Source organism: Molothrus aeneus, chromosome 7, assembly GCF_037042795.1.
Source record: "Molothrus aeneus isolate 106 chromosome 7, BPBGC_Maene_1.0, whole genome shotgun sequence".
In the NCBI taxonomy this organism is placed as follows: Eukaryota; Metazoa; Chordata; class Aves; order Passeriformes; family Icteridae; genus Molothrus; species Molothrus aeneus.
This window is the reverse complement of record NC_089652.1, coordinates 1,061,521-1,086,516: the sequence shown is the minus strand read 5'-3', so window position 1 is coordinate 1,086,516 and position 24,996 is coordinate 1,061,521. Positions and strand designations below refer to the sequence as shown.

Genomic DNA, 24,996 nt, shown 5'->3' with positions numbered 1-24,996 from the left:
GTGAAAGCCAGATTTGTGGGTTTTTCCACTTGATGAGTTGCAGATACCATCCCAAGAAAAGCTGTAGTCCTTAGAATTTGCAATAAAATAGCAGTGAAAATCTCTCATGGGCATCTGGAGCTGGGAGCTCCTGGTGTTAAACCCTTCCCTTGGCCAAGGATGTGGTTTCCAGTCCAAGGGCATGGCCCCTTCTGCCCCTTGGCCACAGCAGGCAGAGCTGGGCACGAGCCTCAGCCTCTCTGATTGAGATAATTCCTCTTTTTCCTCATGCATCTGTTTGTCCTGCTGGATCCCCTCCCATCTGCTCCCTCCTGCTTTCTGGGGTTCACTGTTTCCCTTCCTGGCATGTCTGAGGGTTGCAGGAAGGAGCTGGAGTTTGGTCCTTTGGCTTATCAAGATTGAATTTCTAATATGTTTCTTGTAATTAGTCTCCTAATTTTTCAGAGTCCCTAAAACATGGGTTTTCTGTTTCACATCTGATAAAATGTTGTTATTTTATCTCTAAATGCTTAAAATACCCAGGACTGTCATACACTGATAGTCCCAGCCATTGTTAGAGCAAGGTGAGCCTGCTGCAGCTGTTCCACAGGTGCACTTAAGGGTCCATAAATGAAACATTATCAATGGACTTCTCAGAGAAATTAACTTTCTGTCATGTTTTTTAACTTGCCATGGCTGTGACCTGGAGCCAAGTGTGTATTTAAATGTTTATTAGTGTTGATTTGGGTAGGGGGCACACAATTTCAAACACAATATTCCATTTATTTGTGTGACCCTGCCTCAAAGTGAGCAAAGGAGAACAGTGCCTTGTAAGGCAATGATGGAAAGTAGCCAGATCACCAACTTTAAAAACAGAGGGAAATTTTATGTTTTATAAATGTGTTTCCTAAATTTTTATATATTAATGCCATAAGAGGTCATAGATTGCTTATGACTGCCAATAAGGAATGTTCAACTCCATCCTCCTTATTTATTTAATTCTTTACTTCAAATCCTGTCCAAATGTAATGCTCTTGATGTTTTGTGAAAGAGACAGGGACAAACCTGTGGGTTTGAGTAGCAGCTGATGATTTCCTAGCTGGCACATCAGGGGTGATTGTAGCTCTTGCTCATCCTTAAGATTCAAGAGGAGACATTTCAGGTTTTATTTGGAATAGAGTGTTGATCAGGTTGAGCATCCTTGGAGAGGCTGTGGAAGGAGAATGGAAGCAGGCAGGAGGAGAATGCCAGGGGATCATCAGCCTCTGCAGAAATAGTAAGGAAAGAGTTTCCCTTACCTAAATTTTTTTTTAAAGGGGGAGAAGATCCCTGTTGTAGAAAAGGAGCAGGTGCTGCTCTTCAGCATAAACCAGTCAGGATCTGTTTTCCAGTGTTCATAAGAGAAGGGAGAGAGTATTTGTATTTTTCTGAGGCTCTACCATGAATATGCTCCCCTTGTGCCTGGTGCTGCATTCCAGCAGAGAACAGGCTTCCCCAAATTTCAGGATTTTGGATCCACTACCAATGCAGTGAGTAGGGCTGGAGCCTAGAGGAAGCAAGCCAAGCAGTCTCTGTGGTGAGACTATGGAGGATTTAATACATTTGGGATGTTCTCATGCAAATCCTGGAATGTCCATGGGACAGAACATGGGGAAGAGGTGTCAGAGTGCTTTGGTAGAGAGGAGAGAATGAGCAAAAGCAACGAAGGTGTAAAAGAGAACATCAATAAAAAAAGCTGTAATATGACTTTAAAAAATTTATTGGAATTTCCAGTGCTGAAATGGTGTAATATATCAGGGTGGCATGTCAGTGTGACATGCACAGTGACAGCAGTGAGGGCACTGAGGGATCTTCACTGTTGCCCTGAGGGTCTGAGCTGGCCCCTGGCCAAAAGCCTGTGACTGGAGGTGGTGCTTCAGCAGCTGCATCTAGAAAATGCTTTACAAGATGCAATCTCTTTATTTGAGCCACCTTCATCGACCCAGGCAATCAAAGAAACCCCACAAAACAATGGTATCAGTCAGTGCCTGAGTGCCTGAGTTTATAACCACAGAATCAGAATATCCAGAGCTGGAAGGGACCCACAGGGGTCATGGATCCAACCCCTGGCTGTGCACAGACACCCCAACAATCCCACCCTGTGCATCCCTGGCAGTGCTGTCCAAACCCCCCTGGAGCTCTGGGGAGCCTGGGCAGTGCCCAGCACCCTCTGGGGGAAGAACCTTTCCCTGATATCCAACCCAAAGCCCTTCTGGGCTGCCAGAGCCCCCTGCAATCCCTTGTGTCAGCAGCAGCTCAGCCCTGGCATGGGGGGACATCCCCAAATCAGCCAGGAGAGCAGGAAGAACTGGCCTTACTTGTTTTCAGTGGATGAGATCAGGAATCAGAATGGGTTGGGTTGGAAGGGCCCTTTAAGGATCACCTGGAGCCAAACCCCAGGTGAGCAGGGTGCCCATGCCCTGGGCCAGGTGCCATCCAGCACGATGGGCTCACTCAGGGAGGCAGTGGGAAAACACCTTTGTTCTGAGGAGAATCCGTGCACATCTGGGCTGCCTTTGGTGGCTGCAGCTCTTCCTCCCAGGGCATGAGGAATTAGTCCTGAGAAGTGACACCAGAAGATTAAGTAGGAGGCTTCTGACAGTTAGCAAGTGAGGCTGCCCAATAGACTGGGGTTGACACAAGGATTATTAATATGTTGGAAAGATGTTTTGGGGATTCCACCATATTTGTATGGTTGCCAGCAAAACGTTGACAGTTGCATTGTGGTTAATAAATTCATTTAGATTTATAAGCATTGTTTACAGAACCTGTTCGCCTGCTGAAACTCTAACAGCATCTGTTCCTTCGTACTAATTAACTGCTAATTACGAATGAGCTTTGTGTGTTTGTCAGTATAACTGGCTCATGCATTTTGTAAGGAACATTAACAAATTGATTTACATAGTGGTAAAGCAATCAAAAGAGTAAACTGAACAGCACGCAGTTAAAGCCCTTTAGCCTAATTTTTTGAATAAAGCAAACTTTGGGCATTCTGAGTATTTTCATGATTCTTTTGCTCCCATTTAATTGTGTGGTAATTGTGTGTGGATCTGGATTGGGGGTGTTGGCCCAGCATCCCTAGTTTCCTGTTTTATTTTGTGGGTTTGTGTTTGTATTTTATTTTAAAGCGTTGGCACTTCAGTGTGTGTAATGTGTGAGGAAGTATTTTCCCAGAGCATAATGAAGAATGGCAAATTAAAACCAATAAATGGCATGAAAAAGGAGTATTGCTTGGGGGGGAGCAGGGAGTGTTTGAAACACGGGTACTCTAACTGGTTTAGATATTGGAAATATGTGTGGAAGTCCTTGCACTTTGGTTTAAATACTGTTTTCTCTAAACCTGCTTTAAAAAAGAATCCTGTTACTACTGTAATTATCAGCATATCTTTAGAACAGTCTCAGCAGCCAGGCCAGATGTTGGTACTTGAATATTTTGAATTTAAAGGGAATGATTGGCACAGATTGCCCAGAGAAGCTGTGGATGCCCTATCCCTGGAAGTGTTCCAGGTCAGGTTGAAGGGGTCTTGGAGCAACCTGAGATAGTAGAAGGTGTCCCTGCCCATGGAATTTGTATGGTCTTTAAGGTCCCTTCCAACCCAAGCCTCTCAAGGATTCTATAATCAAAGTGCAATTCTTAAAAATAAAATCTCAGATTATTTTGCATGTGTTAAAACAGGGAGAAAAAAATCTTATAATTTAGTGTTTTGTTTATTGTAAAGGATCCTTTGCGTGGTGATAAATTGGGAATGAGTGTCATGATCAGATGACCTGGATATATTTCACTCACAGACTTCCTAAAAGCTGTAAAGCTTGAAATGAACTTTGTTACTACTCTTAGGGAGAAGGCAAAAGTAATGCAAACACACACTTTGGGGTTTAGTTTTCCTGACCAGAAGCTATTCCACTGAGGAACAGACAGAGTGGTTTTATACAGACTAAAACCTGCCAGGAAAACTCAATTGGATTTTTGATGGAATTTCCAACTAAGTGCATGAAACAAACATAGCAGATGTAAAATATTTTGTTACAGCCTCAGTACATCTTAATTGAGAGTTTATCCAAATGTGTTTGGCTAAAAGCTGCCATGTGGGTTGGATCTGGTCTGTGGGGGCTGTAAACAAGCCCTAAAGCCAGAGTGTGGTCTGGGCTGGCTGGAAGGGGACTAAACTTGGCCCACTCTGGGGACAGGGCCATGTGTCTGCTTGAAAAGTGTATTTTCATCCTTGTTTAAAAGAAGCAGGAAAACAAGGGCAGTGTGGGAAAATGACCTGGAATGGAACCTGGACTAAAAACCACTCACACTTGTGCTGCTTTAACCCAAATTTGGAAAGCTGGATGGAGAGGGACCTGCAGTGTGGGGCAGTGCTGGGCCTGTAGGCTGGGCTGTGTAGGGTGTGTAGGTTGGGTGGAGAAGGAGCTGTAGGTTGAGATGGTGTCAGACCTGTGGGTTTGCTGGAGAAGGACCTGTGTGCAGCTTTTGCTTTTGTGTGCTTGGGCTACCTCACCAAGACACTTCTCCAGTGACCCCAGGGTCACTGTCCCTGGAATCAAGGCCAGGACCTGACATGAGCCTCAAACATGCTGTGGCTGCCCCTGGGACCCTGCAAGTGTCCAAGGCCACGTTGGACAGGGCTTGGAGCACCCTGGGACAGTGGAAGGTGTCCCTGTCCATGCAAGGGTGGGACTTTAGGGTCCCTTCTAACCCAAACCAGCCTGGGATTGTGTGGTTTCAGGATTAATGCTACAGGAGGAAGCTGCTGACCTCCGGGGGCTGTCAGACCACGGAACGTTCTCTACCAGGAAAATAAAAGCTTAGTGATTTCGGTTTGCTTTAAGGAAGAGGGTGTGGATTTTCTTTTAAAGAAGGGGAGAGGCTGTTGAGCAGTGAGATGATGTAGGTAGATCTGAGCTCTGAGTGCATTTCTTCCCCCTTTATAACTAATATGAGTCTTTGTCACAAAAGAAAAATACCAAGACGTACCATTTGCAAAAGGGTTTATAGTACAGTATATCACCCTATTATGAATGACAGCATTTAAATGGTTGGGTAGAGAAGTGCAGAACTGCTACAAATCAAGGAGCTAGATTAACATCTCATGCTCTCTTCTCTGTGAGTATTTTGGGGGGAGGGAAATTAAGAAATCCTCAAGTGCGGGAGGTATTGGAAAGAAAAATCAACTAAAATTACTAAAGTGGTTGAATTGTTTAGAAATTATGCTGTCTGAAGTGAGCAATACGTTGGAATGGAGGAGAATTGGAGAGCAGGGATTGTTTAAGGTGGCAGGTATCATCACTGTAGGAATCAAAATTGTACAGGCTGTTTCATAGCCAAATTAAAAACAAAACAATTTTATGTGGAGGGAGAGATGCACTGGAAATCATTGACTAAAAGCTGAGCTTTGAGCAAACTGGATGAAAACTCTTCTTAAGGATGCAAACTAAGTGCAAAGATATGTATGATTGGTGTGTTTCATGTTAAACAAATACTCAAGTCTGAGTGTGAAGATCTGGAATTCTATGTGTATGTTGACTTTTTGTGTGAGCCAGATCTCCTGAAGGACGCAGATTTTCAGATTTCCTGTGCTGTGTCAGGCAGGTGAGCTGCACAACCCTTTCCTGCTGTGGCAGGAGAGATGTGCATCCCTCCAGTGCTGAAGTGTGCCCAGCATTCTGAGCATTGACATTTTGTGTTTGCTTAAGCTGATGTAAGGCAAGGAACTACTCGGGATCATTTTATGAATTTGCCCTTCGTGCAGCAAATGCTGCTGTGAGTTGGGAATTCATGGCAATGCTGTATTTGTAGCTGAGAAATAATAGGTGCACAATCACTGCTGTTGGTGCTCTAATCTTGCAGCACAGTGATTGCTCTGAGTAATTCCTGCTACAGATTAAGTCACACTTAGCTCCAATTAAGTGACACTTTTTAATGCTGATGTGGTGTTTTGAATGAAGCAAGAGGTTTCTTGCCTGTTTGTGCAGCACAGGGATTCCAAGCTCCCTGAAGCAGACAAACACAAGGGGCTTTGGTGGGAAGAGAAGAGGGGACAATGACAGTAGGATGGAAAACAGAACTGGAGGGACAGAGCTCAAATGGAAACTTGTACTGCTGTGAGAAGCAAAATCTGTACTAAACAGGTGAGAGGGAGGAGGGAAAACAATGACCAAAGACTCTGAAGGAGATGGGAAGTGAGAATAAAAACCAGGTGATGCTCTCAGTAATCAGGAATCCTGAGGGTCTCTGAGAAGGTGGCCCAGTAGTCCCCAGAGGTGCTGGTGTCTCCAAGCAGGAAGCAGCATGATTGATTCCTGGGTGCCTCTGGAGCTCCTTGTTGGTGCCTGGAGCTGGTTCCAGCTGATCACTCCTGGAGCTCTGGTCTGTAGAGCTCAGAAATACCCCTGGAGCTGATGCATTCATGCTGTCAAACTGCTGAGCTTCCCTCTGCTGGAGGCAAGGCATCAGTGGTGGTCCAGAGTGGTTCTGGAGGTCTTAAAAAGTTTGCCTGAAATAGGGTGGGAATTTGAAACCACAGGGAGTAAAGAAAGAGGAAATTAGGAGAGGCAGCATCTCTGCCTGGAGTGATGGAAGGACCTGCATGGGCTGGGGATGACTGCAGGGCAGGACCAGTCTCAGACATGCTGGGAGAAGGGGTCTGGTGAGCTGGGTGCTGCTGGACAGAAGCTCCAGGGAGCAGCAAACTTTCCTGTGTAACACATGTGTGTGTGCTAGGAGAACCTGGATGCCAAGGAAACCCCATTCCTGAGCTCTCAACATGGACAGGAACTTCTAAAATCAGGTTTGCTCTTTGGCCAAAAATGCTTTTTTGCATAGGTAATTTCTCCTCCAGCCTCTCTGAATGGTGCTGGTGTCCTGTCCCAAAGCGCTCTGGAGTGGCATCAGCAGTGGTGGCACAGGAGTTTTGCTGTTTTGCCACTCTGCAGTGCTCAGTGCCTGCTTTGCTTCCCTTGGCTCCTGCTCTCTCCTTTTCCCACCCCAGCATGGACACAAGGATGGAGGTGAAGCTTCAGCGTGGAGGTGAAGGATGGCTGAGGCTTGGGGCAACCCCTCCAGTGGAAGGTGTTCACAAATTCTGCTCTGTGGTTCTCCTTTTGTTTGCTTTTAGTTGTTCTAGGTAGGGTTTGTAGATTTACATTTGTGGTTTTAAATGTAAATTTATTTTATTTTGAAGGTCAGTGAGCATCTCTGGTTTTTCTGTTAAAAGCAGAAGTCAAACATAGAATCACAGAATGGATTGGGCTGGCAGGGACCTTAAAGCTCATCTCATTCCACCCCCTGGAACACTTTCCACTAGAAAGATAAATTGCATGAGTTTTTTTTTACCTTGCCTCACCTATGAGATAGAAACAATGTGTGCTATGCTGGTACCAAGTGCAGGTGGGCTCCTGCTCCATCCTCCAGCACAGTATTCTAGCTGCAGTCTGTTTACCACAGGGATTTTCAGTCTTGAAAGCACACATGAAACTTCACCAAACCTGCCAGAACACCCCTTTGGTGTTCCTGCCCCTCCATCAAACTTGGCTGATGTTGAACTTAAAACTCTAAAAGGTTGCAAAGGTGACTTGAGGTGGTGTCTCTCAGAAACCTGTTGGAAATGCAGCAGAAGCACCATTTTTTAACCCTTTTTGTTGGTGTAGGCCTGATGACAGATCTGAAATGCTTGCTAAACTGAGGAAATGATCAGCCCTTTTGATAACAGGGGCTTTCTGTCTCCCTGCACCTTTTCCTTGCTGACCCCTGATGTACCTTGACTCTGTTCCCTGGAGACGGAGAAACGTGCTGTAGGAAAAACAATCCTTGGGTTACTTGCAGAAAAGTGAGATCATTCATTTGAGATGAAAGCTTTATTTACATTTACCTTGGGTTTATTGGGTTTTTATAGCCAGGGCTGTGGGAATCTTTCTGCTGTCCAGGCACTCAGGTATCTTCCTTTGTTTGAGTGGGGATGAGCACTTTGCCATTCTTCTCTTCAGCCTCTGTTTCCACATAACAAGACTTCCATGTAAGAGCAGAGAAGGGGTTTGTTCCTTCTACAACTAGGGTTAAATAAAAGTCTATAATAAGAATAATTTAAGGCAATTTTAAAAATAGGTGGTGTGGGGGTGAGACACCAACCTATGCAGAGCAAATCTCTCTCCTGAGCCCCAAAAATCTGTGTGTGTCCAACAGCCTGACAGGCTGGAGGAGTGTGTTGGGAAGAGTCCTTGACTGTGGGAGCTCCTGCTCAGAGGGGCATCCATCCTTCCCTCCAGGCAGGGAGAGTGGCCTGGGCTGCTGTGCAGGGAGGAGGCACCTCCTGTGCCCTGTACCAGAGGTTTGGAAGGACAGGAGTAGGAGATGGAAGTGGCTGGTGGCACCTGCTTTCCCTTTCCTTTAATTATCTGCCCACAGTGTGTCTGTCCCTCATTAATGGGGATTGTGTCTCGTGCTGCCTGCAAAGAGCTGGCCCCATTAAACCAGTTATAATAGCAACAAATTAATGCTCCCCTGCCCTTTTTCCTGGGCTGGGTAAAGGATAATACATCAGCACAAACTACTTGGACATAGCACAATTTAAATATTTTAGCGATGCCTTTCTGTACCTATCTGACCAATTTTCTCCCAGCTTCTTGGCAGTGTTGGTTTTTTAACATTGCTGCCCAAGAAACATGGCTTTCCTGGTTATTTGGATTTGAGGTTGGTTCCCTTTCAGCTGAAAGGGATCCCAGCAGTGGTGGCTCCAAGTAAAAATGACTTTGTTCTCTGCTATGTTAAATTGGCTGGTTAATTCTGGTGTTATTTACCCTGTAATTCATTAGTTTTACTCTACCATTGGCAGCTGACAGGCTGTAATTTCATGCCTTGCAATAAAAGATGTCTCATAATCTGCTTCATTTAGCAGCAAGAGAATTTAATGAAATTAACTGCAGTCCTAATTATGCCAGTGAATACTAAAGACTGCTATCAAGTTTCCTCAGAAAAGGACAAGGTCCACCTTATGAAGGATTTAGAATATAATTTCCTGGGAAAAGTTGCAAATGTCTCCTTCTATTGGCCAACAAGGGCCAATTACAAGTGCTGATACGAGTTTAATGAACTAGTTTGTTCTGAGGATATCTCACAAGGAATAATAATTTTTTATTTTCGAGTGAGTTTTTAGAGGTTTCTCTCCTTAGAACAGCTGATCCCTGAGAATTTGGTGTTTTGCTTCTGTTTTGAAGCCTTTTGCCCTGTCCTTTGTGAGGGTTAGGAAGTGAGGAGGAGGCAGCTCATGTGTGGGGTGAGGGATTTGGAGAACCTAACCCAGAGGACATCAGGGAATTTGTCCTCACATGCTGTGATTCTCTGGAAGTTCTGGGCTGAGAAAACTCAGGAGGGAATACAGGAAGGCTGGGCTGGATGGGGCTTGGAGCAGCCTGGTCTGGTGGGAGGTGTCCCTGCCCATGGCAGGAGAGTGGAACCAGATGAACTTTGGGGTCCTTTCCAATCCAGACCATTCCAGGAGTTAGTTCTGACACTGCCTGGAAGGAGAAGGATTGATCTGAGGAGCATTCCAAGGGCTGAGGCACCTCTCTGTGATTTTCTCAAGGCTTCCTACTGATCCACCTTTTATGATTTTTTTTTTTGTGGTGCACACTCCTGACTCTGCACTGAAAAAGTCTTTCTGTGTTGGCTGGCAGGCCTTCCCTGACTGCCATCCCAAAGTGTTGGTGGATGTCTTTGCCAAATGTGCTCTGCCTGCCTCCTGAGCACCGCCACACTCCGACAACAACGATGGGAGATGGAACCGCCGCTTTATGGCTTCAGTGGTGTTAAATGTAGTTAATTGGAAAAACTTTTAACTGCAGAGAATTTCCCTGTGAATAGCCTTCATAATAACCAGCTCACTATAAAAGGCAAAATGCTTTGCTCACAAGGACAACGGGACTATAAAGGTGAAGTGTATTGATCAAATTACCTGAGATAATAAACTTCGGATGAATAACTCCTCTATTGATGAATGGGACAAGTCTTCCTTTTTTTCCCTAATCCTCTTGGTGTGATGGGAAGGCAGTTGAGAGGACAGTTTTTGCAGAGTGTGGGGTTGTTTCAAGCCTAGTTTATATTTTTAAGTTAAGGAGCTGCGTGGAATTGTTGATGGAAAACGGCATTGAATTTTTTTAATGTTCCTGTTTCTTTCTTTTAAGCTGTAATTTGTTGAAAGTACAATCATCTTCCTTTAGATAAAAAGTTATAGGAGTACATAAAAGTGAATATGTATAGGGGAAGAGACTCAAAATGGTCATTATTTGTAGCAAAGCTGGATAAAAAGGGAGCAGTGAACTCCTCCATAGACGTTGCTGAGGAGGGAGCTCAGAGCACAGCTGGACTTGTGCTCGTGTCAAAACAGGGAAGAGTTACAGCCCCAGAAAAGAGGGAGAAGGGTGGTGGAAGGCAGCTTGGAAGCAAATGAGACCTTCTGATTTGTGGCTTGGTGCACCCTCATTCCTTTGCTGTAGGGATTTCATGGCATTGTTCCAATTATGGGAAACAAAGGGAAGGGGATGGGTGAATCTGCCTTTCCCAGCAGCTAGAGTTTGGGATTTGACCAGAGGTATCAGCTACCTTGGCAACCTCAGATAAAGAACTCCAAATAAAGCCAGTGCAGACCTTCTTCTTAATATTTCAGAATGCAAACAGAAAACTTTATTTTTATTCAAGGCATACTAATCACCTGTAATTGCATTTATTGGGTGAAGGATTAAGTGAGAGCTGCAGGGAATAGGATTGATCTAAAAACTTTGTTAATGGAGCAAGGGAGTTGGAAGGAGATGATCTTTAAGATCCCTTTGAACCCAAACCATTCTGTGATTTTGGAATATCTTCAGAATTGTTGGTCAGAGGAGGTAGAGACAAGACAGGGTGATTCAGACGTGGGTGATGTTGCAGTGTGGTGTGTGCTGCCAAGGAAGTTCAAAAGAAGTTCAGAAGATCACAGGGATCTATCAGGAAATTTCAGTGGGAAGAACTCAACCATAAAAGCATGGCATAAGCCTTCCAACTTAATGGAAAAGGGGAGCAAGGAAGTGAATATGAATTGGATTTGGAATTGGTTGTGGTGAGGGAAGGTATGGAGTTGATATTCAGAATAGCACAAGAGCTCAGGGTGAGTGATATTATTGTTTGTCATGTTATCTAGAAGATCAACAAGGATGAGTTGTCTGCTCCATGGGGTTATGGTGTTTAAGAATTTTTATTTTCAGATTTTGAAAGGCTCCATCAAAGTGGACAGCCTTTAATTATAGCTGAATTTGTCTTTGTGATACACTTTAAAATCATGAGACAAAAGTTGTTAAATTACAGAGTGACAAAGTCTCTCTGTAAAGTTTGTATAACAACATATTTTTATCTTCTTTGGGAAGTCTTGAAAGATGGAGCTGAGCAAGGTGGGATGTAAGGAAGGCCTGGGGTATCAGCAGGACAAAGGAGAAAGGGAACCAAATGCTGGAACAGGTTTCAGAAAAGCACTGCCACACCTAAGCATCACAGGAGTGAAGTGAACCATTGGACCACATCACTGAAGTCCAAAACCCTGAGTGTTAGTAAAATAAATCCTGTTGAATAAGGTAATAACCAAGACCATATACTAAGACTGAAAAAAAAAAAAATCATCATAATGGAGGCCAAAATATAGTAATAATAATAATAATAATAATAATAATAATAATAATAATAATAATAATAATAATAATAATAATAATAATAATAATAATGTCTTTGCAGTGAAGGGCTTAAATAATGTATGTTGCCCAGCCTGATTATTTAACTGTGTTGTCTTATTTCATTTGGTGCATATAAATTATGGAAAAGTGACCTAAAAGGCCACACACCATGAATGAACCAAAATCTAGGGTCATTAATACACTTTACAGGGATTTGAAGCAGGACTAAATGTGAGAAACAGACCCAGAGCGGGGATCCCTTGTTCTACAGAGTGGAAGAAATTATTCTTTAAAAAGTTTTGATGTGAGGCATCATGTGAGTGTCATCACCTTGTTGTTTCATAGAAATACGGATAATTATGGATATACACACACACATATAGATGAGACCTCTCTCTTTAAAATATGTGAGTAAAGAACATTATCCTGTAAAAATGGAAAAGCCAGAGCAAAGGGCAGCCAAAGAAAAACGTGGATTTGAGAATATCCGTGGATTCAAAAGGTGGGAGCAAGACAGGTCTGCAGCTTTGGAAAGAGATTAAGAGGAGCCTTCCTTTAATGGGCAGCATTGATTCCACAGGGATGTTTGAGCCTGTGTCAAGCACGAGGCATGGGGGCAAGAACTCGAGCTGGAGGAGAGGCCAAGCACGGCAGGAACGCGGCTGGAATCTGAGCAGTGATAGAACAGACATTTTTGTTACCTTACATGCAAAATTCAGCTCGTGTTATTAGCAAGCCTCAGCTTGGCTGAGGGGTTTTAGAGTTCATGGTTCTCATTTTTGTGGGTACCTTCAAACTTTGGAAGAATCACGTTCAGTTGATGCTGCTGAGCTGCTCCACCAAGCTTCTAGCACCCAAAATTAAAAGCTCAGTTGGAAATGTGAAGCAGATCAGAAGCCAGGGGAGGCAGCAGGGAGTTGGTGTGAAAAGGGGGCTTTGATGTCCCTAATGCCCATTGTTTAATGCCAGGGCTTTGCTTTTAAATGCCAATGCACAGCATGGAGGCCTGGCCCTCCCATGGCGCCACAGAGGGTGCCTTGGGTGGCAGGGGGGAAGGAAAGAAAGGAGGAATCTTCCATCCTGCCAGCACAAAGTTGACAGACAGGGACAAGGCTTTTGCAGAGCTTTTTGAAGGAATCGTGGGGCAAAGGGTGCAAACCCGAATCCGGCGTGCTGTGCGTGCGGGTGTGCAAGGGAAAGTTAGCAGTCAGTCAGGTTTTATCTCTTAATGAATAGAGACTGCTGAAGTAAGGGTTAGGTAATTGAGTTTATAATTAATTAGCCATAACCCTCATCAGATAAAGCAGTTGTCGAGGTTTTTTTTTATCTCCTTTCTCTCCCCAGGGCCTGCCCTTCTTTGTCCTTGCGCTGACAGCCAGCACTTATCTCAGGCCTTCTCCATGGCGTGCCCGTCAGCCCCTCCTCCCCTGGGCTGGGCTTTGGTGGTCAGCCTGGGCCTGTATTGTCCTGCCAGGATCCCAATCAGCCGGGCTGTCGTGGTGGGATGATGAATTAGCCGTAGGAGTTAACGTGGAGGTGAGCTCCAGATCGGAGCCCCGATAGCTCCCGCCCGGCTTCTGTGCGCCCGTCACCCTGCCCGGCGCTGATCCGCCACTGACACTTCCCAACAAAGAGCTTACAAAGGTGGATTTAGTCACAGGAATGGGGCATTTCTCCAGAAAGTTGGGATGCTGACAAAGGACCCTTAATTTCTTCTGCCATCTAATTCACCTTGACAATACCGGGAAGATAAATTAGGTTTTGCTCTGTTTTCTTTTGGTGGCCTTATCACCTTTATGTTGTGGGCTGAGCTGGTTTGCTTGCAGTAGGGGAGAAACTTTAGCCACATATCTTAAAAGCATCAGGATTGTGAAAGGTGTCGAGTTCCTGCCTGTTGAGGTGGATGGAGGGTGTCAGAAGCCAGGACATCCCTCTGGCTGCCCTGGATGACTCCAGACCCTGGCAGGGGGCTCAGAGACCTTGGCACAGAGTCAAAACCACCCGTGCCTTTGATTTTAGCCCATGGAAACAATTACCAACTTTGTGTGAGGAGTTACAAACCACAAGAGTTTGTGTAGAATGTTAATGAACTTATCACAGGGTGAAAATGTAGAATTTTGGAGTTTTTAGAATGGGGAGGCAAGATGGAGGAATCTGGGCATGTCCTGTCCTTCCTCTCCTCCTTCTTCTTCTTGTCCTCCATCTTCTGCTGTGATGGTGGCACTTTTGAATTGGTTTAGAGTAGAGACAGACTGCCTAACATAGGTGATAGGTATTGGAAAATTATTGTAAATAAAGTACACGTAGTTCTTAGTATAAAAAGTTAACACCACCCCAAGGCAGTCACTGTGCCACAACCTGACCTGCTGGACAGATCTCAGCAGGTCAGAGAAAGAATGGAATAGATAACAGAAAATAAAAAACCTTGAGAACAAGAGTCAAGGAATTCTTCTTCTTTGGTCTCAGGGCTGGGAAAAAGAGACTTTCAAACACCTCGGGGTCATCTTGACACCAGAGACCCCGTCAGAAGGGGACTGGGATGTCAGATTTATCCTCCCTCAAAGCTGTGTCCTTCTCTGGCTGCTCTGGGGAGAGGAGCTTACTTGCTGTGTTTGCAGTAGGCTCGTGGCACTGGGGTGGGTTTGTAGACAGGTTTGGCTGCTGCAGGAGAACAAGGCTCCCCAGCAAGTCTGTGTGTTTTGCCTTCATCTGGAGTGTTTGAATTGGAGATGAAGACTCCTGTGTCTTACGGCATCGACTCCAGCTTGGAATGAGCTCTGGTTCTCCTTAATCTCAGTGTCAGCACTAGGAAATGGAACTCAGGTTTCTCAGTGCCAGGAAGGCTTGATTCTTTTTGAAAATACATAAAGCATTATTCTTCTGTGCTCTCTTTAATAGCCTGGTAAAGTTTTCCTCTTTCTTTGGCATTTCAGCAGCAATATTCATTTTTAGTTTGGCTACAGTTCTTTAGGGATTCAAGCTTCACCTACCCCGTTCTAGGATCTTCCTGGAAGTTGAATTAGTAACATATGAGTTAAGATGGCACAGTGTAACTGCATAAAAGACATTGCTGATGGCAGAATGAAGCTGTTCCAGTTTGGGATAACTTCTAGGTTGTCCAAGTGGGTCACAGAGCCCTGCAGCTGCTGTGCTGTGATGGTTGTGGTTGGTGAAGCTCCTCAGTTGTGCAGGATGTGCACCTCATCCCTGCAGAGGAAGGCAAATTCGTGTGTACCTCCCTGCTAATTGATAGGAAGGATGGAGGAAGGGAGTCTGTGACACGTTTGGGACAGGAGAAATTCCAATTAGAGATGCAGAAAAGTGTTATTTCCCACCAGGTTCCAGTATTGGAGCAAATATCTGAAGGGGCTGTGAAATCTCCACCTTTGGAGGTGGCTCCAAGGGGACATGGAGCTCCTCAGAGTTTTGGGTTTGCATCTTGCCACTGGAGGTGATCCAGAGGGAGCAAAGAGACACTCAGTTGTGTGTTCTGAGAGTGAGGGAAGCCAAGCATGAATGCAGTGGAAGGAAAGAACATAATTATCATCCCTCATGTAAGAGCTGTGCCAAAATGTTTTCCAGGTTGAGGATTTATATTGCAAATGAACATCAACCTTGGATGGTGTTACCTCATGCAGAAGGGTAACTAAAAGCACATTATTTTTATTCTAGGAAACAGTGGAGGGAAAAAGCTTTTGCTTTGAATTTGCCTCTGAAATGTAAGAGATGAGGCAATTCTATCCCTGAATTATTTTTTTTAAGGCAAAGCTGGCAGTGTCTTCTGGAAAACATGTGTGGATTAATGGGATGGATTCAGCTGGGTTTGTCTCGTGTTTACATCTTTGGTTTTCTGATAGAAGAAAATTCTTTTTGTTTAATTGTCGCTGGATTTTTTATTTAATCAACAGTATATTGCAAATAGAGATAGAAAAAACTATCATTTAAATAGAGACTAATAAATATATGTTAGTGTAGTTGTAGTTTTAAGTTTTTCTTTTGAAAATGCATTTTTTTTCCCTTAATGCCCATTTTGCTATATGTATTAGAGAAAACTTGGTATAGTAGATGAAAGTTTCAGGCTTTTTAATTGCTTTTAGTAAAGGAATTTATGTGCTTTGTACCTAAAGGAATGTTTAAATCAGGTTTTAGCTGTGATCTTCAAGTGTTCAGATCTTCAGAAGCAAGTGGAGTATGTTACAGGACAAGTTAAAGAATGTCCATATTTAAATCAATACTAAGATTTACTGATGCTAAATAGAGAATTAAGGTGGAAAGAGATAAATATTGTAGCCTTTTAAAACTTAGGAAACAGGCTCATAGGTTGGGATAAGGGTAGGGAGAGATCCTTCACCATCTGGTCCCTTTATCCATGGGGTCAGTCCTGTAGGATCTCTCCAGTGTGGGTCCCTTTATCCATGGGGTCAGTCCTGTAGGATCTCTCCAGTGTGGGTCCCTTTATCCATGGGGTCAGTCCTGTAGGATCTCTCCAGTGTGGGTCCCTTTATCCATGGGGTCAGTCCTGTAGGATCTCTCCAGTGTGGGTCCCTTTATCCATGGGGTCAGTCCTTCAGGATCTCTCCAGGGTGGGTCCCTTTATCCATGGGGTCAGTCCTGTAGGATCTCTCCAGGGTGGGTCCCTTTATCCATGGGGTCAGTCCTGTAGGATCTCTCCAGGGTGGGTCCCTTTATCCATGGGGTCAGTCCTGTAGGATCTCTCCAGTGTGGGTCCCTTTATCCATGGGGTCAGTCCTGTAGGATCTCTCCAGGGTGGGTCCCTTTATCCATGGGGTCAGTCCTGTAGGATCTCTCCACTGTGGGTCCCTTTATCCATGGGGTCAGTCCTGTAGGATCTCTCCAGTGTGGGTCCCTTTATCCATGGGGTCAGTCCTGTAGGATCTCTCCAGGGTGATCTCCTCTCTCCATGGGTCCTGCCAGGACCCTGCTCCAGCAGGAGCTTCCCATGTGTCCAGAGGTTCCTTTGGGCATCTCCCTGCTCTGGTGTGTGGGTTTTTCTGTGGGATTCAGGTGGATCTCAGCCCCACCATGGCCTACAGGGCACAGCTGCTTCACCCTGGGCTCCACCACGGGTGGTGGAACCAGAAAAGGCTTGAGATGGGTGGTGTAACCTCATTTTCTTTGCTGTTTTAACATTGGGGTTTTCTTGTGATGTTTTGTATCATTGTTTAAAGTATGTGAAGGTGGGAAGCAGGAGATCCTTTCTGAAAGGCTGGGCAAGAGTTTTCAGTAAAATAAAGCTGGAATGAAAGAACTGGACTCTGATCCTTGTGGGTCCCTTCCAGCTCAGAATATTCTGTGTTTCTGTGACTCCTTGCATTTAGGAATTTCAGGGCATTTCAGGCCTTCAGACTTGCAGAGAAGCAGTTTAAGGGCAGTGAGAAGAGAGTAAAACCTTCCCTTTCAGGCAGCCTGGGTAAATTTGCAGGGTTAATTTCAATTATGGAGTATTTGAAAATGTGTCCTGCTTGTAGGGAACAAAGAGATGGGGATTTTTCCTTGGAAGGTGTCCTGGAAAGCTGTGATTCCCCAGGCCACAGCAGTGCTTTTTTTTCCCCCACTGCAGTGATTTCAGAGCAGGGATTGATGGGCCCCTGTTCCTTAACGAGTTTGCTGAATTGATTTTATCATTGCTTTTTGTCACTTTCCTAGAACTAACATGGAAATGACCAAAAAAAATCAAAAAAGGTCCGGCTGACACCACCCAGGCACGGGGTGTTAAAGTTGGTAGGACCTGGGATCATCAGCAGCCATAATTGACAAATAATACCCCTCATAAATACTGCCAGTCTTTTCAATTAGTTTTCATCTCAAATTCGGGATGCAAAATGATGGCCTGTCAAGTGACAATGGATGACAAAAATTAATAAATTGTCTTCTAAATAGTATGGACACTTAGGAAAAATTGGGCAGCCAATTTAGCACAGCATGAACCAGGGGGAACCTTTTGTACTGTTGCCGTGCCACTAATGTTGTCTGGGTCTTTATTAATGGTGCTTGGCTGCTGCTGACAGTTTTGTTGCTACTGGCAACTTTCTTCATTAAAATTAAAGCCAGCGTCAAATCCCATTAGCTGCACTCTGGGTACCTTGCATTTTTATTTTTATATATATATATTTATTTCATTTTCTTGTCTTTACAAACATGTTCTTTATCTATAGGAAGTTGGGAAAGGTGGTTAAAAATTAGTCTTTCGTCTGGTCCACGGCTGATCACTTAATAAATAATGGATTCTATTGGGTTTTTTTTTTTTTTGAGGGAGATTGTCTCCAACATTTTACAGCTTGCCTAGTCCACAGCCAAGTAACTGCAGAGAGAAATCCATAAATGAGCTTTATAAATTACCTTTTCTGAACGTGGTGTTTGTCTGTGTTGCCTGCAAGCCACTTGGATCTGGGATACTCTGTCGTAAAACAACCGTAGCCTCTGGAGCAGCTTCTGCTCTTGTTGTCTCTCCCTCTGAAATATTAATGAGGTTAAAACTGAGGGATCAACATGTGTGTGAGACCACTCTTTAAAGGGAAATAAAGTGTGCATCTTTCCATGATTTTGGGAAGGAACAAATATCTTTGATTGTGGAAACATCTTTGAGTTTTTCTGCTTTAACAACTTATGGATTGACTCCTTAAGCTGAAGGAGGGCAGGGATGGATGGGATATTGGGAAGGAATTGTTCCCTGTGAGGGTGGGCAGGGTGGCACAGAGAATTGGCACAGGGTGCCCAGAGCAGCTGTGGCTGCTCCTGGATCCCTGGCAGTGCCCAAGGCCAGGTTGGATGGGGCTCTAAGCAACCTGGGATAGTGGAAGGTGCCCCTGCCATGGCAGGGGGTGGGACAGGGTGAGCTTTAATCCCATTCTGGGATTCTGTGACTCCTTTAAATAAGTCTTAATAAACAGAGGAATAAATCTTAATAAACAGATAGTCTTAATAAATAGATGAATAAGTCCTAATAAACAGATAGCATGTAATATCAGTCTTTGCCATATCTGCTGTCACTGCTGAGTATTCTAAAACATTAAAAAGCTGAGTGACCAGTGCATTAAATTCCCAGGGCAACCTGTGTTCTGCCTTACAGATCACACATGATGAAATTCAAGGCTTTGCAGGGAGAAATGTGGGGAAACCAGGGAAAAATTTCTTCCAGAAACATCTCCCAGGTGTCCTTCCAGGAATGCTCAGAGTGGAACGTGGTCTGTCACTCTTTGTGGTGCATCACACTTGGCCACTGAACTATAGCTCAGCTTTCTCTAGGAGTAGAGATTTCCAAGTGGGTTTAGTTGTTTACAAAGATGTTTACAAGATGTTTACAACATCCTGTTAATTCTGCTGCTCTGGACTTGGGGGCCAGATCTCCCTGGCTGGTGTCACACTGTGTTCCTGACATCATTTGGGTACAAGCCAGTGATCCAAAATCGTGTCCCTAGGCTTCTGAGAGATGGAAATGCCTCATGAAGTGCAAAATATGGCTTGGGTTCACATCTCTTGGAAGGGTTGGAAGTAGATGGTGTTTAAGGACCCTTCCAAGCCAAAGCATTCCAGGATTCTGCATCCCTCTGATGGGGATTGGACAGAGAGAGGTAAAGTCTTCTGATGAGAGCTTGATTTTGCTGCTGTCACCATGGAAATGCCTTTCGATGCAGGAATGGGATGGTTTGGCTTCTGTCCCAGGGGTAGCACCATGAAACTGCAGGTGGAGCCAGGCTGAAGGCAATGCCAGTGGGGTCCTTGCAGAAAACCACAAGTGCCAAGTCCAAAACCCCATTGGCTGTGTTTGGGAATGATCTGGTGTGGTAAGTGATAAACAATTAACAGTTCAAATGGTCTTTTAAACTGGTGCACTTTTGCAGCAATTTTTGGGCTGAAAGATGTGCTCAAATCTGGGTTTCATTTCATCAGAAATGTGGGTTGAGTGACCCTATCATTCACAAGAATGGATACTTGATAGAAATGAAATAAACTGGTGACATCAAATTAGCATCCATCTAATAAATCCAAGCTGTGCTTTTAGCTCTTCTGCTAAATCTTCTTGGTTTAAAAAATAAATAAATAAAGGTGTCAGTAGTTAATTGTTGACTGAAGCTTAATATCTGTTGAAGCAAATGAGCCATGAAATACACTACACAGGAAGTATTGTATCTGGAGTGATTTTAACATTAAAACAATATTACAATTTTTAACTTGCTGACACAATATGCAGAATCCTTTATTTTGAAATTGCCCTGATTAATGCTAAGCTCGGGAAGTGGGGGAGAGGAGGAGTGAGTGCTGTATATAAAGCAAGGCAGGCCAGGACAAAAACCTTTTCTTCTCAGAAGAAGAATATTAAATAACAAAAACCAAATTTTGGGGTGTCTCAGGTTATTACTTCAGGAATCCTGATAATAACCTTGTCAAAAGCATTGATTTGTAATTTCTCAGAAAAGTTCTTGCAGTTGACTGGCACTGGCAATGTCTCTTGTTTTATTAACTCTAATTTCTATAACACTTCTGTGGTAAAAATGGGCGAGTTCTGCTTCTCACAGCAGTCACTTTGCCTTTTTGCTGTAACAATTTAAGAACACGGGGTGAAGAACCTGTACTTGAAAGCTGCCTCTAGGTTGTACCCTTAAATCCTGGGAAATGGCCTTGGATAGGTTTTCCCTGGGTTCAGGGAGGTGTTGGAGATGTGGAGATGCCTTGGTGTAAAAGAAGCATCAAATCACAGAATATTCTGAGCTGGAAGGGTCCATGAGGATCATTCAGCCCAAATCCTGACCCTGCACACACACCCCAACCAGCTGAGGTGGTGTGGGGGTGGTTTTTGAGCCAAATTTTACACCCTGCCAAAGGTCTTCTCCAGTGTGACTCAAGTCATGGTCCTTGGCCAAGACCAGAAGGCTTTTGAGTGAATTAGCTGCACATTTTTCTGTATTCCCAGCTGAAGCCAAAATGATTTTGTTTTCAGATGATGAAGTACTGACTGATTCGTAAGAAGAAAGAGCAAACAGTTGTTTATGTTGTGAAAAGAGTTGTTTAAAAAGTTGTGTCTCTGCTGCAGCAGTAGGCAAATCATCATTTTTCTAATCTCTCTGGCTCCATGACTGCTCACACACTCAGCAAGCAGCAGAGGGATGTGCTTGTAGCTCTCTTCATGCAGTTGTCCTGTGTGTCTTGGCATGTTCTGCATTTCTTAAAGTATTTCCCTCATGTTGAAGATGGAATTTACATTTTTTGCAGCTTCTTTTGAGAATGTGAAACATGATTTTATGAACTCCAGGAAGCAGGATCCAGTAGGAAAAGCATTTTTCCTCACTAGGTTCCTGATTTGTTTCCTGCTATAATGATGAGAGGACAGTGCCCAGCATACATTGAGTGCATCTCTGAAGGACCATCAGCACCTTCCTTCCTCTGGGGGAGCTGCACATCTCAGGAACACCACCAGGAATGCCTATTTCATCTGTTTTCCTTTTTTTTTTCTTAGTCTTGGGAGAGCTTGGAGGAAAGGGAGCAGGCTGTGTGGATGGAAGAGTGCTGGAACATCCTGATGGGCCCTGCTCACCCACCCTGGCCTAGTGCAAGGTGTCACAGCCCATGGCAGGCACAAGATGAGGTTTAAGGTCCCTTCCAGCCCAAACCATTCTGGGATTCTCTGATCTCTGCAGTGTTGAACCAGTTCAGTGTGTCCTGGCAGACCTTTCTTTGGTGGGGTCATTGATGCTGATGGTCCTTGACCAAAGGACGAGGTGTAAAAGTAGAAAAATGGAGCAATCAGGAAATACTGTTAATCAGAATTATGAAGAAGGTGGCCTTCTAATGCAGATTTTTTTTTTTTAAAGGATATTTATTCTCCTACCCCTACAAAAGTTTGAGGACCAGAGGTATAACTGTTCAGCAAAATTTATTTTTCAAGGAGGACGCTCCTTTTGATTTAAAAAAATTTAAAATAAATTTCAAAATCCCATTACGGAGCAGAGTTTCTGAGGTTGGTTGTTGAAGGCCTTTTTGGTCCCAAAATTTCCTGACACGAAGTGTGAATCCTTTCTGTACAATAACATGGAACACAGTTTAAGGGAAAAAAAGAACACACACGCACACACTTTTTTTTCCTGCCAGCATTCTTGGGTTTGTTATTCAGCCGATGCTGTATTAAATTGGATTTTGTGTCCATCATTATTAAAATGTGAAGTGTGTCGGTCACAAAGCATACATTTCAGGGCAGTTAGCTGAATAATTCTTTTCTTTATTATCCCAAATTACTGCTGAGCTCTGGAGAGGTGAGCAGTTTAGCCAATTATTGCCATTTGAGCTGGATTTGTGGGTGATTAGCTCCTGGTCGAATTCAGTCCTGGCAAGGGCTTTGAAGCCTTTCCTTGTGTGATTTTCACAGCGGTGAGGTAGGAATAGACGAGGCTAATGACAGGAAGGTCGCCTGGGTGAGGTGACCTGTGGGGGGGGGGGCCTGGGTTTAGCAAATAGGGCATCCACAATAACAAGTGTGTCACTAACCCCGCCGTGCATAATCGGAGTTTTATAGGATTGTTGGAGATGCTGACAGCTCAATTAAAGTGTAACCCTTTGTACCATCCAGCCCCGGCAGAACGACAGAAATATTACCAACAAAAAAGGGAGGGGACCACAAGGGAACTGGTTAAAGATCCTGGCTTCTTTTTCTTTTTTTTCCCCCCCTTTTCCATCGGAGCCTGCACAGAACGGGGCTGCAGAAAGCATCCATTTGTGAAATAATAGGTTGGCCAAGGGAGGGGTATGGTGCCAAACATGGCTACAAAAAAAAAAAAAAAAAAAAAAAAAAAAGCTGCTCTTAAGTGGTCTTCCTGATGTTTCTATGGAAACACTATAGTGTCAGGAGAGAAAGTTAAAATTGGGTTTTAAGCTTTTCATGGCTTTTCTCCCTTTTCCGCTCCCCCAGCCAAATCCCTACTTTATATAAAACATGATAAAGAGAATTTTGGGGAGTGCTCCTGTGAGGAAAAGCAGATCCTCCGCCTAGGAGTGGTCATGCCTGCACGAAGAGTCCCTGTTTTCCTCCACCCACCCAAGGCTGTTTGTTTCTTAGGAGAAGTCAATGTTTTGGGGCTCCCTTTTCATGCCTGCCCCTTCAGCCATTCCCAGAGCCTTTCCCACAGTGGTGTTTGCTCTCTTCCCAACGCTGCTTTTCCTTTGCCCAAGGTAATGATTTGCATCCAAGTGCAATTCACTGGTGTCAGGGAAACCACAGCTGCCAGTGCCAAGGGGTTAATAAACCAACTACTGGAGATTATTAAGGGCTGGGATTCCTTTTTTTCCTATTTTTTTAGCAGTCCAGAGTAAGCAGAATAAGTCTTGGAAGGCAACAGAGGTAGAAACTACTGCAAGGCAGGAAAATAATGTGATTTTCTTGTGCTGTGTCCTGTTCAGAGAGGTAAACTGGGGTTAGAATGAAAGATGTGTGTAGCATTCACATTCTCTGAAAAAATCCCTTCACCCAGGGTTTTTCTCCTGGGAAGCTGAGGAGCCTCAGAGAAAAGGAAAACAATTCTTCTCTCATTTGCTTCTCCTGTGCTGTGCTCATGTGGAATGTGTTTGGAGATTGTTTACCCACAGGTGATTGTTCCATTGGATTCTGCTGGGAGTTGTTTTGGCTCTTTGGCCAATCAGGGCCAAGCTGTGTCAGGACTCTGGAGAGAGTCACAAGTTTGCATTATTATTATTTTTCATTTTTAGCATTCAGTAAGTGTCCTTTCTGTATTCTTTAGTATAGTATAATATTCTTTAATATAATATAGTATTATAAAATAATAGATTAGCCTTCTGAGAACATGGAGTCAGATTCATCATTCCTGCCTGGGGCATTCCCAGCAAATACAATGGATGTGCCAGTCCCTTAAAAGCCTGATTGCATTTTGTAACACACTTGGATGTTCAGCTCCACAGGAAGGTGGTATGGTGGCTGTAAGTGTAGAGTTTGAAATGTGCTGTTGACTTTAGTCTCATTTTAGAAATAGTCATAAAGAAGGGCTGAGGAAAGAGTCCCAAAGCTGCCAGCTGAAGGAGAACTCAAGAAGAGTTGGAGGAATTCGTGCATCACCTGTGTTGGCAAGATCCAGAGGCTGAAATACTGGAGCAGCCAGGTTGGATGGGGCTTGGAGCAGCCTGGGATCATGTAGGGTGTCCCTGCCCATGGCAGGGGGTGGAATGAGATGGTCTTTCAGCTCCCTTCCAGCCATTCTGGGATTAAAAATAAAGAAGCAGTAACAGTGAGATGCAGCTAAGTTTGTTCTTCCCATTGAGTTTGTCCTTAGTGCTGCTGTTCCTTGCAGGAATTTGGGGGCTGTCCTTTGGTGGCAGTCTTCCTTGCTGGTGCTGTGATGAACTGTAAGAGTTGCTTAATCAGCACTGGGGTTTTTTTCAGTACATCTTTCTAATTTTCTTTCGTAGCTTGTGTGCAGAGAGCTTGGAAAATAACGAGTTGCAGGTTGATTGTCCTTCAAGTTTAAGCAAAGCCATTATCTTCTGCTCCCCAAGTCAGGTGATAGATCCTCTCTGTTCTTTGTCTTCAGATGGAAATCGTGGCTGATGAGCCCCAGCATTAGGTAACCATTCATGGAGTAATTACCTGCTGTGCAGTCACTGCCTGGTGTTTAGGGAGTGTTAGAAGAGAATTGGGTGCAATGTTCTGATTTCATTTCCTCCTAAAGGCGCAGAACATAAATTTGAATAGTTTCTGCAGTGTGGGAGCGTCTTTGTAGCAAAACTCTGCTGCTGCTGCTGCTGTGCCAGTTTTTAAGGGAGGTGGGAGGGGTTTTCCTTGTGCATAACTGTGGTAAGAACATACAAGGTTTTGGAGGGCTTTTTTTGCAATGTTATTGTTAGATACTGAAGCTGGAGAATGTTTGAGCTCTCCTGTTTTCAGAACTCTTCAGAGCCACTCCATGCTCTTGCAACCTTTTTTGGGGTTTTTTTGTTTTTGTTTTTTTTTTGTGGTTCAGTTGGTCCCCAGTTGTGCTCTGCTACTGTAAGAGGTCATAGAATCCCAAAATAGTTTGGGGTGGAAGGGACCTCATAGCTCACCCCATCCCAACCCCTGCCATGGCAGGGACACCTTCCACTGTCCCAGGCTGCTCCAAGCCCCATCCAGCCTGGCCTTGGGCACTTCCAGGGATCCAGGGGCAGCCACAGCTGCTCTGGCCATCCTGTGCCAGGGCCTGCCCACCCTCACAGGAACAATTCCTTCCCAATATCCCATTTATCCCAATTTCCCTCTGGCAGTGTGAATCCATTCCTCTTGTC

At 44.2% G+C, this 24,996-nt stretch overlaps 1 protein-coding gene across 9 annotated transcripts in view; it reads left to right on the top strand.

Annotated features, from left to right (window-relative positions):
- The window catches only part of AGAP1 (ArfGAP with GTPase domain, ankyrin repeat and PH domain 1), a 327,174-nt gene that overhangs the window by 164,956 nt on the left and 137,222 nt on the right, over positions 1-24,996 (top strand). Inside the window, exon 10 of one of the 9 annotated variants that reach the window (XM_066553391.1) lies at positions 13,060-13,329. The exons of the other annotated variants lie outside the window; for them this stretch is intronic. Coding sequence (XP_066409488.1) covers positions 13,060-13,278 — 219 coding nt within the window. The 3' untranslated portion in view covers positions 13,279-13,329. Of the gene's footprint in view, positions 1-13,059; positions 13,330-24,996 lie in introns of those variants that run through there. 9 annotated transcript variants of the gene reach the window in all.